We start from the raw sequence: 15,917 nt of genomic DNA on the forward strand, positions 1-15,917 counted from the left end.
AACACGTTGCATGATTCCATATGCATCAATTTAACCATGTTCCGGGGCACAGCAAAGGAATGGCTTCATGTTTGGCGATACACACTGGGAAGCGGAGGGGTTCAGGGGCGCCACAAACCGCAGCACTGAGCTTACACTCCGATCCGGATCTTACGCTGCAGGTTTGCACATGGACGCATACTTCAGGAAAAATACAGGCCGCTAGCCCCGATCTACCAACACCAAATCAGGGCCACATACGATTTCATTTTTTTTTTTTTTTTTTTTTTTTTTTTTTAAATAGGCAACATTATTTTTATATTTATAATTACTTAACTAGAGTGTTAACTGTAGAGCAAACAAATTTATACCCAGTGCCCAATTATCCTCAGTTTCTTTTCAGAGATAAACAAAACAAAATAAAACTTGGGAAACATGTACTACAATAAAAAAAAAAAAAAAGAGCTTAAACGCACTTTTTTTTTTATTATTATTACTTCAAAACCAAATGAAAGTTAGATTTAGAACGCACATTTTTATTGAAGTAAAGCCAGACAACGTTCTCCTTACGCTCTGTCACAACACAATAAGTCACCTCATGTATCCGCTTGTCACAGTATTTCAGACACCGGCTCTGGTCTGATTGTTATCCAGTTAAACCAATAACTCCTTTAACTGCTTCAAGCAATATATATATGTATTTAGATTCTCGTTTTTAGAAACAATATTCTACAAGATATACAGATGTAACCACTGGAGTTCTGGTGGTCTGTGCACAATGAACTGCTTCGCGTTTAACTCCAGCTCAACGCAAAAAAAAAAAATAAACGATTAATAAAGACATTTAAAAAAAAAGGATGGAAAAAGACACACGCCTTCACACACATACCGTTAGCCACGAGAACTACATAGCCACATAGAAGATTACACTGCATCAGCTAGCAACAGATCTTATATATACACACACACCTGATTATATTTACATAAAAAGAGCTAAACAGCCAGTTAAAGTGAAAGGTAAAGGCTCTTTGTTTCTTAAATTATGTGCAGTTTCGCAGCCCCGCAAAAATATGATTATGTACAATGTAAACAAGCACAGGGCATGAAAATCCATTCCACGAACGTCACTGGTCCTCTTCCGACTCAGATTTCTTGCAGATGCTTCTGTTTAGGGTGTGACAAGCCGGCACCCAACGATTGTCATGAAGACCAACTTTACAGCCACGGCTCTCTTTAGGGGACATGTGACAGCACATCCAATAACCAGGCCCGTACGGTAAAGCTTGGCAGTAAGGTTTGGGGTGCCACCAGCACAGAGACACATCCCCTTTCACATACTTTTTCTTGCACTGCTTGCAAGGGTCATCTTTGTAGCGCGGGTCACGAACCCACAGAGAATCTGACGGTCGGATGTCATAGTGTTCAATGATGAATTTGAAGTAACAGGAGGTACATTTTAGAGCTGCCAGGGTTCTAGTAGGTAGAAACCTAAAGATCTTCACTAAAATGTGGTGTGGCAATAAGATAACGTATTGCTGAGGCTCCAAGAGCTGCTGGATTTTAAAGCGGGTTTCCAAGAAATCTTGAGACACAGTTTTTTTAAGAGAGGAGGTGTCAAGTACCTGAGATACACTTCCAAGTGAAGATATAGAATCAGACGACTGTGCAATCAGCAAGCTATTCTGTATACACAGAGTATTGTCAAAAGCATTTTCCTTCTGGAGCTCTGCCAGTAACTTTACTTCGCAATTACTTTCTATATGTGCATGGTTTTGAACGGTCTGATCATGCTGGAAAAATAATGTCCCTGGGCTTGGGTCGCATGTTACGGGTTTGTCTGGTTTGCATCCAATTGCTTGATTTCCTAATGTATGCATCGATACATCTCCAGCCTTAATAACCGGGTCAGAAAAATCACAGAAACCCAAAACATTCTCATTCACAGCTCTGGGACAAATATTCGGCATCGCGGGCAGTTCTTGGGCCACAGAAGATGAATACTTACAAGGATCCACTATCTTGGCATCAGCAGTAGTTCTAATTGTGAAATAGGTTCCCCCAACAAGCTCCAGACCCTCTTCCCCAGCATAAAGATCTTCTACAGGTGGGATATGTTCTTCCTGAGGATGAACTTGAGCACAATTTCCAAATGATTTCACAAGAAAACTTCCATCCTTATTTTGCAGCATACTTTCTTCCATTAGAGGAGGATCCATGCTTTCCTCAATGTCACTTTGTGCAGCAGATAAATTCAGAGAACCATTAATATCGGGCTGAGGGCCACTTGTAAGCAGCATCCTCCCAACGTTCCTTCTGAAGCTGTTGCTCCTTGAAAGCCCCCCTGAGTCGCGCTCACTTTGGCGCCTCAAGCACTCATACTCCAGTTTTGCAACCATTTCTAAGACGCATACCGACTCTTGTTTGGTCTTATCTGAACAGTCTGTGTCCAATAGCTCCTCGCAGGCTCCAAGAGGCAGCGACATAGGACCTGGGAGGGAACATTTTGAAGCTCCAAGTCTTGAAGCATGGTGGTTGGTGAGAGATTTAGCACAGTCAGAAATTAATGCACTTGCCCTTTGTTCTAAGGAAGCCACTATCTCTATCACAGAAAGAGGCCTACCTGTAATAATTCCATCACAATCTGTGGCGCAGTTAATCGAACAGTTTTCAACTCCATGTGGGTAAGGTTCAGACAAGAAGTATTTTTGACGGACTTCCTGCATTTTTTCCAGTTGATTCTTCACTTTCTTTAGATCCACTGATTTTTTCCTCCTTTTAGCTGCTCTGCCATTCATATCGCCCGTGCATTTTATTTTCATTGAGCTATTGCGATCATTGCTGTAATGGTGAGCTGCAAAGAAGGCAATTTTTTCTTTTGTGTTTCCAGGTTTGATAATGGCACATATATCCAGAGGGCCGTCCTCGTCCTCCTCCTCCTCCTCCTCCTGAACGCCCGGGTGTACTTCTGCAGACTGAACATTCTTTGTTCTGACCTCAAAGCCATTTGTAGGGCCCGTCGCTGCCGTATTGCACATAGTATTCTGGGAAATTGCCCCAAGTGGTCTGCGGGGTTGTTCGTTAGAAGAGCCATTTCTGGGAGAGCCTTTACATTTCTCTTCCTTGGCAGAACTCTGGTTGTTGAGATGCATGCCTCGATTGGATCGGATTTCTATAGGGGATTCTCTTTTCTGCAACTTATGATACAGCTCCAGATGTGTTCCAGAAAGCCTGAAATGGGGAAAAAAAAACATAAAGAGAACGTAAAGCAACATGTTAATTTCTGGCATGGAAAAGTACTCCTGTAACGCAAAAGGAACAGAGAGGTAAATAAAATATACTAGAAAAAAGTATTGGTCTTTGGTTTTTAGAACATCTATTCTCCTCTTTTAGATTTATGTAAATGGTTCGGTCTATCACTTGCAAGTTTTTATTTTCAGAAGGATCGCTTGCTTATACTAGCGTGCGAGATATTGCTGCGCACCCAGCGTCCAATTGATACTCTGCATTCAGAAGAGTTTTGTTTTTTTGCTTCCCAATATAAATGTCTGCTTTTGACCAAAATGTGCACCGACATTATGACTTACCACTTAACATGTTGGCAGGTAAAGGAGGAAGGGTCCGGTGGTTCCCTGTGGAGGCCGGTTCTGCAGGAACTCATCCTACCAGCCTGCACATGGCGCACCGTCACAGCCAGTCCATTCTGCGCGTGCGTGTGCTTCACCTATTAGCAAGAGGAGGGAAAGTTATTTAACCACGTATGCCATAAGTGTCCATGACCCATAAAGTCCACAAACTATCCATAAAGACGCCGCTTCCTAAATAATACTATTTCATGCACACAACCTGATGTTTCGGTACTTCTTAGCAAATATTACCGCAAGAAGAGATCTCATTAGTTCTGGTCTATAACTACTTTGGCATCAGTTGCCTATACTTATGGTCAGACGCAAAACTGCACTCCTTGGGCATATTTTGTTTTGTACAATTCACAAAACTGCCCCCATAAATTTCATGCCATATGGGACCCGTAGCTACACGTGATGGGACAGCTCACCTGAAACACACTAAACATACTGGATTATACCCAATTTATTTGGTCAAACATCACATAAGCCATTTGGGATGGACATCGTAAAATGCATCTTATATTGCTTTATCACGCCACCTGTATGAATGTACCGTAACCAATATGTTATAGCCACATGTATATGGACACTGTATGTATGGACACTATTTGTCATCCCCCCCCCCCTTTTTATTTTCTTTAAAATAAAATCTATTCTATCAAAAAGGTGTTAGTCCCACTATGCTGGATTAAGACATGTTATATCTGAACGTCACATTCGAAACAATCCTTATACTGTTTACTTGTTAGCTCTTGTGCTCGACAAGCATTTGTTTTGAAATAAATGGAAGTGGCCATCACAAGATATTACAGCAAAAAAATAAAAAAAAATAAAAAAAAAAAAACCCGTGCGCACGCACACATACACAGTGTCATGGAAGCGTGAAACTACTGACAATATTCAGCAATGAAGAGGTTTCATTGTCAGGCGAGAGCACGTTAATCCATGAGCTTTACAATAAATTACAATTGTTTCCCAATTATTAAAGTGAAACTACACATTTCTTTACAGCATAGCTGGGGGAGAAGAGGGAAAGGTGTTACACAAAATAGAAGAGTGGCGAAGGACTTGTTCCAATTTACCACTTAGATATAACAGTCAATGTATAAACCAACGGCTTGGACAGTCTATATCCAAGTATCTGCACTGACACGACTTATCAGCCACAAAACAGAAAGCCGCTGAAGCCTATCACAACACACACAGACCAAACGCAAATTACCGAGTGCGTCCCTTTTTATCTAATGTGGCTTGTGAGCGAGAGTCCTTACGGCCCCCACCCCCCATCTTCAGGGTAACCGTGGGCGCACATATTCCCAGAGTTTAGGCATCGTAACCTGCTCGCCTGTAGTCTTCTAGACCAGTACCGCGGCTACTATAATCAGAGATTTGTGCCAATTTCATTCTAATAAACAAACCAACTGAAGGGCTGAAAACAGAAGGCATTAGAACTTATCAAACGCTTATTATAAGCAATTTCCCTTTACAAGGTTCCCAAGTAATAAACGCGCAGTCCGGTGCAGGCTGGGTCCGTGTTATTATTTGCACGTATAATCTCTGCCAAAGAACATACGCGCTGTATTGAGAACAATCAGCTTTATTTTCATGGCAGCGGAGCTGTCGGCCAAATAAAATGGGTGGATACCACATGAAACAATCTTGGATTCTGCTAATAGAATATAGGAAAAAATGACTAACGTCGACAGGCTCTTCACATCGCGATCTTACAGCATTAACGTTTCAGGGACTTGTTTGTACGCCGGGGCATCTTGGGATGTCCAGGCTTGTTTGTCATTCATGAAAATATTCACTAAAGGCTTAAAAACAAACATACGTGATACTGTACGGGATTTGCTTTGTAATAGTCATAGATTTTTGATTCATTCACAGCGCTCTCTAATGTTGTTGCTGGGATGACTGTATTTAGGGGGACAGGAACGTGCAATAATTTGAGTGTCTACATAAATTCTTTTGCTTTAAACATTGCTTATTTTTTGGGGGGGGGGTTGGACTACACAAAACAAAAAGGGTGTTTCAGGGGTGAAGTTTCACAAACTTGTGAACCTTGACAGCAGGTTTACTGCTTACGTCAAGGTTTTATTATGCAATTTCAAGTCAGATGCATGTGCCACGCAAGATATTATGGCGTTGGCGAGGGAAGAGTAATGAATAATCTTCATCTGGGACCTACAAAAATAAATGGGAAGTCTTCCAGAGAAGAAAGCTGCATTCTAACACAGGTAACATTCTCAAACACTAAAAACAACGTAAAGATGGTGATTCAGCACGTTCTGCTTCTGTTACGGACTTTAATATCTCAGCTTAAAAGCTGAAGAGTAAGAACTAAACATCTGAGTGCATAATAAAAGAGCAGGGTGTGGTAGAATTGCAATCTACAGCGACAGTGCGAAGGAATGAGATGTACATTGTGTAATGGGTTTTCTTAGGTGTGGTTAAACACTGCAAAATCCAAAGACATTTGACCGTTGAATAGCATCCGAGTATGTGGATTAACAGCAACTATAAGCCATCACATGATCAGATCGTATGAGGGATCCAACACACCATACTGGAAGAAGTCAGCAATTTAAAGAGGGGGATATAACTCCTCAAAAATCAAAACCGTGTTAACATACAGCACAAACCCCCACTGCTCCCTCGTGCTCAAGATGGACTTAAAGGAGAACCATTGCCATCACAGCTTTCAGCATTATATCCATAAACGTAGGTTTATTTTGAGTATTGTACTTTAAAAATTATGATTTCGGAAAAGTGCAAAATCAGCTTGAATCGTCTCCTTTTGGCATCCACGAGAACAGTGCTCGTAAGTCATGTTTTGGATCGAGAACTCATACATGGTCTTCAGCATTAATAAAGGCACATTCTGCCGAGATGGGTAAATGTCCATAGTGTGTCTGCTTCTCCAAGTTATTTTTGTTATGTACTTTATTTTTTATTCACAATAAATATTGCAAGGCCAATATTCTACTTTTAGAATTTTAGAAAGGTGTTCAGACTCACCCTTGACACCAGTTACTGTACATTGACTTTGCTCTCTGACATGTTAAGTAAATAATTAGCTGGAGAGGACTGTTGTAAAGTTCGGTCTCTATGCAATCTATTACTGTCTGTGTCACTAGACAATTAAGCATTCCCTCGAGAAACTGAACGAGGAGAAATTCGACATGATTTAATCCAAGGAAATGTCTGGATATCCAGAAGCACTGGGAATTAGGTTTTTTCATGCTGCATTTAATTAGAGTCAGTGGAACAACACCTTTAAATAGCTTAAGAATCACATGAAATAGAACTGTGACCCAGATAAAAACCTAGTTATCAATATTAAAAGAACTGTTCACTTATTCATGCGGAATGGAACCAATCCCCATTGTGAAGCGGTGTTTAAACTGATGTTTGCATTGACCATACAGTTTAAGTGTTATTGGTAAAGGAATCATCACATACACAATTTACATCAGAACTACTTTCCTTTTTCTACGTCCGATAAGTATCCTTTTATGTTAGATTCAGAATAAGGTCTCGCACGTTACAGCATTCCTCCCATCACAGACGCGACATCACGGCTGCCCTACATAACACGTCATAGTAAACGTGTGACGCCGTGTTTAGGAGACCTACGTGAAACACTTCGAAAGGTCTGGAAGCGGTCGTATTCTCTCGGTTAGTACATCCCCATAGACTTGCGCTGCTCCCAAAATAGGACTTCATGTTTTGTTTCACAGAGCATCCCCCAACCTTCAGAACTTCACAAGATGCCGGGAAGCCCACCTATCTAAAGTGGTCACTGGAGATTTTTAGACCTGGGACATTTGGAAAGCAAAGAGGGACTACCCTTCCTAAAACACTGACACTTAGGACATGGCTTAGTGTCCACATAAGCCTATAGTAATAATAAATAATAATAATAATAATAATAATAATAAAACCGGTCCAACACCCCATAAGAAGTGTTTGTGTGCAGTAAACGGGTATTTTACAGGCTGCTGCTTCAGCAAGTCTCTCCTCCACTGGAAATAAACATAATTGTAGACCTCGTACTCTCAGAGAAACTTTGATCACATGCGCGGGCATGTTAATATCACCACCAACGCCGAATACCCAAATACAAAACACAACCATGCCGCTCGACCAACCTACTGTACCCATTACACGAAAACAGTGAAATCAGGCAATAATTCTCAAGTATATAAAGTACCAACGAATCTCACAACTGCACGAGATATAAATAAAATTACCAGGAACCAGTTACGACGTAGCTTAAGAGGTTCAGGGAAACACATAAGACAATAGCATCAAAATCTACTGAAGTATGTAAATAAACGACAATGTACACCATTCAATATATAAAGCATAATGGCGACAACAGAATATAAATGACCCAACTTATTGCTCTAAACACAGAGGTGACCTCTCTGCCATTCAAGAAGGACACTGTCTAGAAGATGCTGCGCAGGCATGATAAAGACAATGCAAGGAGAAAATTAACACTTATTGAAATGTAGAGACCTGAATTACCAACCATTATAATGAAAAACTCACTGATGTACCCATAAACAACAACGGGGAGCTTTTTCATTCACACACTCACTTTTTCCATAATTTACACACATATCTTGTTCTGTCCTATGTGGCATTTTCTGTACCCTAAAGTGTTGTATGATCTGCAGCTCACAATTTATATTTTGCACGCACAAATAATTAGTTGGGAAAACTAAAAACACTAAATATACATTAAAATGTCACAGCCATAGTAGCAAAAAGGCGCATTTACTTTATACTCTATCCACAGACTCATTTTATTTACATACTTTTTAGTAAACAAATGTTACACAAAACCTCAACAAAGAGGACTCATATAGATATATAAATATATATTACACACATACACAGCTTTCCCTGCAGCGGTTGATGGTATCCTGGCTTGTGTAGGATAAGGATCTGGCTACCTGGGAAGCTGTTTACAGGAACACCTACACCCCTTGTGTAAACGAAAATACATACATACATACATACATACATACATACATACATACATACATACATACATACATACATACATACATACATACATACATACATACATACATACATACATACATACATACGCCTCCGAACACCCCATTCAGGAGCCGTTTCCCCCGGGAGCCCCGCTCTTGCTCCCCGTTGTATGCATTGCCTCGGCAGGCTTTCCTGCCTGTTGCACACATTATAGACATGCCGTCTACACACCGAATGACACACAGGCGAACCCCCACTCCACATCCTCCAGACAGGCCTTAACCTTCCCTCTGCTCACCAACAGCATAGCCCAAGACTGAATGCATAAAGCCCGCCCCAGTCACCAGGAAAGGCCGAGGCCGAGGCCTACGTCCAACACAACCCCAGCTAAGTGCATAAAAATGCAACAGAGGCCCGACCATCCCCAGCGTTTCTTACCGTGACTACTAACGGCGAGCCGAGCCACACAGGAAAGGAAAAATAATACCCGCCTAAACGCAACGAATTCACAACTTCCCGGCTGCCGCTAACGGCTTTATTTCAGACTATCCCTCCGGTACCATAAGCCGAAGGTACCAACAACCGCGTAAGCAGCAACACCGAAACCGATGGAATGAGGTGGATAATAGCAAAAAGGGGGGACGTCACTATAAGAAACCAAACGGCTGCCTCTCATTGGTTACAGGAAGTTGTCAATCAAAGCAAGGCAGCCTCTTTCCATCACCCTCCCGGTTATACTCTACCTGGAGCGGGAACGCGCGCCACTCATAGAGCTTCATGTGACGGGAGCGCGCCCTGCTGCTGCCTAGTTGGGGAGATGTTCACATTATGCAAGAAGCCTGTTCCAGGGCTCTTATTTACCCTGTTAGTGTTTCACATGGCTTACAATTTAACCCATCACTAAACACCAGCGTATGCAAAACACCCTCTGAAATCAGTAGTAAATATTTTCTAGTAAGGGATATCTGAGTGTGAGGGATTTCTGGGTGTATTGGCATCCCAGTGTGCACTGCTGAGGGATATGGCGTACAATGCGGTTTTACACGTACATCCCACACTATGGCGCTTAATACTGCGATGAAATTTAAATATACATGGCACAGGCATATGCCTCCTCAATCTAAGACAATGATTAAAGTGTGAGTCTTTACGTCAGGAATGAGCTCACTAGATGGTCCGGATGGGTCTGATCTCCCGTTACATTCTGCGCTTCTGTAAACACCTTTAACTGCCCCTGACAGCCCACCGAAGAAGAATGCATGTAAAAGTTATCTGTGATACTAATATCCATTCTGTCAAATGTAAAGAAAAATGCAAGCGCTCGCTGGACGTAGTAGCGGCAGATGCCCTTACATGGTCTGATGATGTCACTGAACTCAAGCTTTCTGGGCATGGGGTCTGAAGCATGTGCTGAGCCAGTACTGGAGCTGATTGGCAATAGGTGTATCACGTGTAAGGAGACTTGTCCGGCTAAATACATCTCCTGCATGAAAAATAGCTGGGGGTCGGCAAAGGGGCAAATGTAATGGGGGATTATAGGGACCACGTAGCTATTATGTCAACGACTGCATATGATGGCTGCACTGTGCCTCTAGGTTTAGGGGTAGACTCTAGACCATGATTTATGTTGGAGGTGGCCGGGATGTCATCAAGATAGATTAGGGTTAAAAATCAGTCCTGGCAGTTATTTAAAACCAAATCCATATAGCTTTAGCGGGGATAGGGCCTCTTTGGCACCCAGATCCAGGCCTGGACTTGCCATCTGCACTCCAGGCCAATGCCCGGTGGGTAATGCCAACATGACTTTGGCGTACTGATGCAGGCTGTTACAGTACAGCATCTGTGACCCATCTCAGCACACATGATGCCCATTTCTAAGAGCTCAGAATGCATTCTGTGTATAAGGATGGCCTAATATAACATCCATATAAACTGCGGTTAATATGTTTATGAATGAAATTGTGCAAATAAAAGAGCACCCCGTGCATGCGCATCAAGGTGGGAGATGTGATTGCTGGAGAGGCAAACAGCTGGGGTGAATATTCACAATCTCTATATGTTTAAATATAAAAAAAAACATTCATTTATACGCGCAGCTCCCATATGCATTAAATGATGGCTGACTGTACATTTAAAGGTGAGTCTACCTAAAAATGATTATTTATGTTGTCAGTCCTGATATCTTCTAAAACTTGTCAGCCGCCTTGCAATTCCCGATAGCCACAGGTGACCAAAAGATCACGCTGTCTATTAGCCTCCTTGCCCCAGTAGAGATGAGAGCTCCATAAATTATTCCGGTGCATTATTCCCGTAAGCGAGAAGATCACTCACGGATGCCATGCAGAACTGCGTGTTTTAACAGTGTTTTTGTTTTCAAGAATAATTGTAGGTCCACTTTAGTTAAATACTAAATATATAATTAGTAGCGTCCTCATTAAGTTTTCATGCTTGGACCTGCTCCCAAATAATCCTTTAATAATGTGAAATTGTGCGCCGTTTGCTTGGGCTAGCCCGAGTTCACGAGACACGGTTTGAGAAAGGGTTTTGTTGCCGTCACAGGGGTGAGGGCTTCCCAAATGAACGGCTCCAAATGGCATAAAACATTTACGGCACTCGCTGATCTCCTGCCCACCAGCTGTGCCACCATTCATCTCCTTGCATGGACCTTTTCTGCCATGTGTGGAAGAAGGTTGCCCCATCTCAATCCCAGTAGCCAACATCATTTTAAACATTTACTGGCCCTTTAATGTCATTCATTTATTCTGTTCAAGTGTCATTGCTTCTTCCAATAGTCCACGTGGCGCAGCACTTTTAGAGGGGCACTGTAATCTATATGCAATTTATGGTGTATTTAAAGGGACTAGTGATCATTATATTTCACCACTCAGCGTGTGGCGTTTCCTTACTGTGCTGGGCAAGTAAATCGCCTTCTGTGTCGGTCTCACCTCTGGCACTTAATGAAGTAATGTCCCTGAGGCCTGATACACTGACGGTAACTCCAGCAATGGATTCTGACAGATTGCATTCCTGACCTCCCGCCCAGCAACGTATTTGCCTCTTGGGCAATCAGGCCCCCCCCACGGTGTGCCACTGAGACCAGATACATGCGGGGATAGGCAAAGTGTCCGTACAAGGACACCAGTGGCTGTGAAGGTCCATAGAACATCGTTAAATTGTCCACCACAGACTCCAGTAAATGTCCACCATGAGCCATGTCGGTGCCGACCCCTGGATAGAAGGGAGACCTCTGATCAACCAGCCTATTTAGACTGTGTCAGACTGCGTGCTGCGCGATCACACGCTCCATAGCATGCAGTAAAGGCACTGTGCACCTTAAAGACACGGAGCAGAGAGATATGATGTATGTCGGCGGGTGGGGGGAGTTGCCTTTGGGCTGAACCTACATACATCCTATCTTAAAATAATCTTAAAAGGAATAATCTAAAATCAACCATCAAGTGATGTCCTCTACTGCGCATGTTTCGGCAACATAGAAGCATTATTTGTCTATGTGCAATAATAATGAGTATAAGCGTGTATGCGCATGCGCTACAGTGCAATATAATATAATGGCCTACAATGAGCATGCCAGGCTCTCTTTCTATTTACACTCTTAATGGAAATTGAGCTGCTTAATAAGAATTCCCCAAAGCCTCGTCATCTCCTGGTCTCTGCGTCTGGACGCAAACAACATCCGTATCAAATAAGGTTCGACACTGATACGCTTGAATGGATAACTGCCCGTTGTCTTAAATGCAGACGATTGATCAATAGCCCCCTGAGTGTAGCCCCCTGCGGAGGAGAATTAAGTCAGCAGATCCTATTGAATTTAACCCACTTTTGAAATAATGCAAATGAGGTGTGAGGAGTTTTTAACAAGAGTCTCTCGGTTCCGTACAGTATAAAAGGAGGACTTTCTGAAGAAACAGTTGGACTGGTGTCTGCATAAACTAAAGCCTGGGGTGTTTAATCTAAGGCCAGCCTTGTATACATGCATTCAATGGCATATTCTATGCCTGGGGAGCCGCTGCCCATTGGGCTGATTGCAGTTTTCAGGAGGAATCTCTGATCTCCCCAACCAGCCTATTTTTGCTATGGAGCAACGTGCTGAGCTCACGTTACCCGGCACCGCGTGTCTTCTGAGTACAGGGTATGAGGTATGAGACAGCCTGTTCTCAGTAGACTGGATGGTGGATGCGGAGAACCTACTGCCGGGTTAGCAGTAGGGCACCATAGACCATCCCGTGGGGCATCAATGTACTTAGTAATGTGGTAGCCATAATGCTCCATTCATGAAACCCGTTGCACTGTAGGGAGGTGGATGATCCGATTTGCCTAGGGCACCTTTTGGTCTACAACTAGTCTTGTGGGTATGTTTTTTTTCACTGCCAAGGCGTGCTCTCTTTAAACAGGGATTGGTCTGAAAAGTTAATGCAGAATATGTATCGCTAATGGTAAAGTAAAACATAACATGAACATGTGAATTACTTTCTGTATATAGCTTGTGTACGGTAAAGCATTACATTAAATATATATCAATTTTTTGTTTGTTTTGTTTTTATTCATATTAATATAGTAAAGTCATTTAAGCAAGCATGGGATAGGCATAAGGCCAATCTAGATATAGGATAAGGGCAAGTACTAAAGGAAAGTACTCAGAGGTTGGGCAGACTGGATGGGCCTACTGTTTCTTATCTGTCGTCACTTTCTATGTTTCTATTTGTCCACCAGTGTGCATGTGCGGCTTGAGTATTTCTTTTTTTTTCTAAAGCCTGGTGTGCCATGCTCCAAATCATCAATGAAGAAGGTACCAGTGCCTGTGTCGTAGTAGGACCACCAGGTCCCCAGTCTCCCTCTTCTGAAGCCACACTCTCCACCTGGGGATATACAGTTCCTTCCTTCTGGCTCTGGCCAGATAAAAAAAAGTCCTGTCTAGGGATAACTAAAGCTACAGATAACAGAGGCAAGCAGGCAATTGCCCCTTCTAAACTGGGTCATGTAATGGGATGGTAGTAGCCCAACAGAGTCTTTGCAAGGCGAATGATTGCGTGCATGCGTGCAAGAGTGAATGTGTGTCTGTGTTAGAGTGAGTTTGTGTGCAGAGACGTATTTACCTTGGGTGGTGCCCTAGACCTGACCCAGGTCAGCACCTCCAGCTGCCCCCTCACTATAAAGCGCCTGGATATGACTTTATATCCCAGGGCTCCATGACATGTGTAATTGTTTACGTATGTACGCATGTTAGTAATGAGGGTAGCATTATAACAAGTTAACTTCAACATGGGTAATTTTGATCCAGGAAAAATAGTATTGTCAACTGAGTCAAGATGGATTTTTTCCCCTATTGGAACAATCTTGTTTAAAATTCCTCTTTTTTATTTCTGGATGAACAGTTGGAAGTGTTGACACTGGATCCACTTTAATTCTTTTCCCAACCTTTCTGTGGGATCCAGAGCCCTCAATGATAGGTCTATAGGTTACAGATTGAAGATAAAAGGCGTAGATTGTATGTAGATTGTATGTTGACGTTACTAGTCACAAAAGTGGATGATGAGGTCATATAATCAAAGCATAGATGCTTGAAGTCATAGAAATATTGGTTAACCCCTTCATGACAATGGCTGATTTTATTTTTTGTACCCTTCGTGACAATGGCTGTGTTCACATGTCTGTTGTGCTCCTGTTTAGCTGTCATTTTCTCGTTTACTGAACCCACACAAGTTATATATTGTTTTTTTTCAGGACACGTAGGGCTTTCTTTAGATTATTTTGATTGTATCATATCAAGTATACAATATGGTGAAAAATTGAGAAAACTTTTTCTGACTTTTACTCATCTATAAAAGCTAATAAAAAAACCTGCTAAATAGATTATACTATTTGTCCTGACTTTAGAAAAAACAAATATTTTTATGATTTGCTTTTGTGTTTGCTTTTTTCTGCACGTTATAGGGCAATAAGTACTAGTAGCGTTTTGCTATTTTAAAACCATTTTTTCTAAATCTGGTAATTCTTCCCCCCATGTGCCATTTCGGGTACCTTTGAAGCCGTCCAATGCAATTTACCCCATCGAACCATATATTTTTGAAGACTAAACACCCCAGGGTATTTCAAATGCTAATATTTTAACTCTTTCCATGCACTAATTCTACCACCAGTCTTTGTCAAACTTTGCGTTTGTGTTTTTTCCCACACACATTTTGCTTCAGGTATGAATTTACAGCTCCTGGTATTTGTCACTGTCACAAAACACCCCAATGTGTTTTAAAAAGGCCTCCGCCATCATCCCCGGGAGGGGCCGCACATGGCCGCTGATGCCGATCTCGGTGTTGCTGAATGCTGCGACATTGAGGCATTAGAGCATAACCGCTTGTGTGCAGAAAGCGAACGTGGATCGTTTAAAGCCATGATGGTCCTGGCACGTCAATTGTCACTAACTGGATGTTAGTGCATGATGTACCTGGATCAATTGTCATCAAGGGGTTAAACGTCTTCATTTCAAAAACAGGGCTGGAAGCCACAGTAATAATGAAAGCCAAATGCACAAGGCATCTCTCATGCAAATATTATATATATATATATATATATATATATATATATATACACATACATATATATATATACACATACATATATATATATACACATACATATATATATATACACATACATATATATATATATACACATACATATATATATATACATATATATATACAGTCTATGGATAGTTACCAGCACTCTAGGTCTTTTTCCAATAAATACAAATTTGCATATACTAAAATAATTGTGAATTCGATTTCACAATGCCCTGATGTGTCTGCATGTACCAATATCAAATCCACTTCACATAAGCGCCACCCGCTGGCTGGAGACAAATTTGCTCCAATTCTCACTAATATCTTTATTACACAATCACCTTATGGATGTATACGACACGAGTAGATCCTGCAAGACTGTAAAAAGATTTATAAAGACAATAAAATAACAAGAGAAGAAATTGATGCCATCCAACTGCAAAGCTTTTCCGACCCCCCAGTGAAAATGGGTTTTATTCGTTAAAGGAGTGGACAGGAGAGTTTGGAGGGGGATTATGTTTCAGCTCTTTCACCTCACTATACATTATGAAGGCCCATTCCCAATAAATTTCCGTTGCAGGAAGCACTTAGCTGTGTATAATGTATAGACAAATGGGCGAGATTTCTTCAGGCTCCTTACACATTAAATTATGCAGTAGGTGTAGCCGGCTCAGCTCTTCTTGCTGGAGAGACCTGCATAAATATGTTCATAGCT

General features: G+C 41.8%; 1 protein-coding gene across 1 annotated transcript; it reads right to left on the reverse strand.

Annotated features, from left to right (window-relative positions):
• Nucleotides 1-494: 494 nt before the first annotated feature.
• Nucleotides 495-9,237, reverse strand: FBXO34 (F-box protein 34). Its single transcript, XM_053474668.1, has 3 exons — nt 9,063-9,237; nt 3,564-3,700; nt 495-3,207 (listed from the first exon to the last, which is right to left on the reverse strand). Exons 2-3 carry the CDS (start codon nt 3,635-3,637, stop codon nt 1,104-1,106), a joined length of 2,178 nt encoding a protein of 725 aa, XP_053330643.1. The 5' UTR covers nt 3,638-3,700; nt 9,063-9,237; the 3' UTR covers nt 495-1,103.
• Between the last annotated feature and the right edge of the window lie 6,680 nt (nt 9,238-15,917).

The sequence above is a fragment of the Spea bombifrons genome, chromosome 9 (assembly GCF_027358695.1).
Source record: "Spea bombifrons isolate aSpeBom1 chromosome 9, aSpeBom1.2.pri, whole genome shotgun sequence".
NCBI classification, from domain to species: Eukaryota; Metazoa; Chordata; class Amphibia; order Anura; family Pelobatidae; genus Spea; species Spea bombifrons.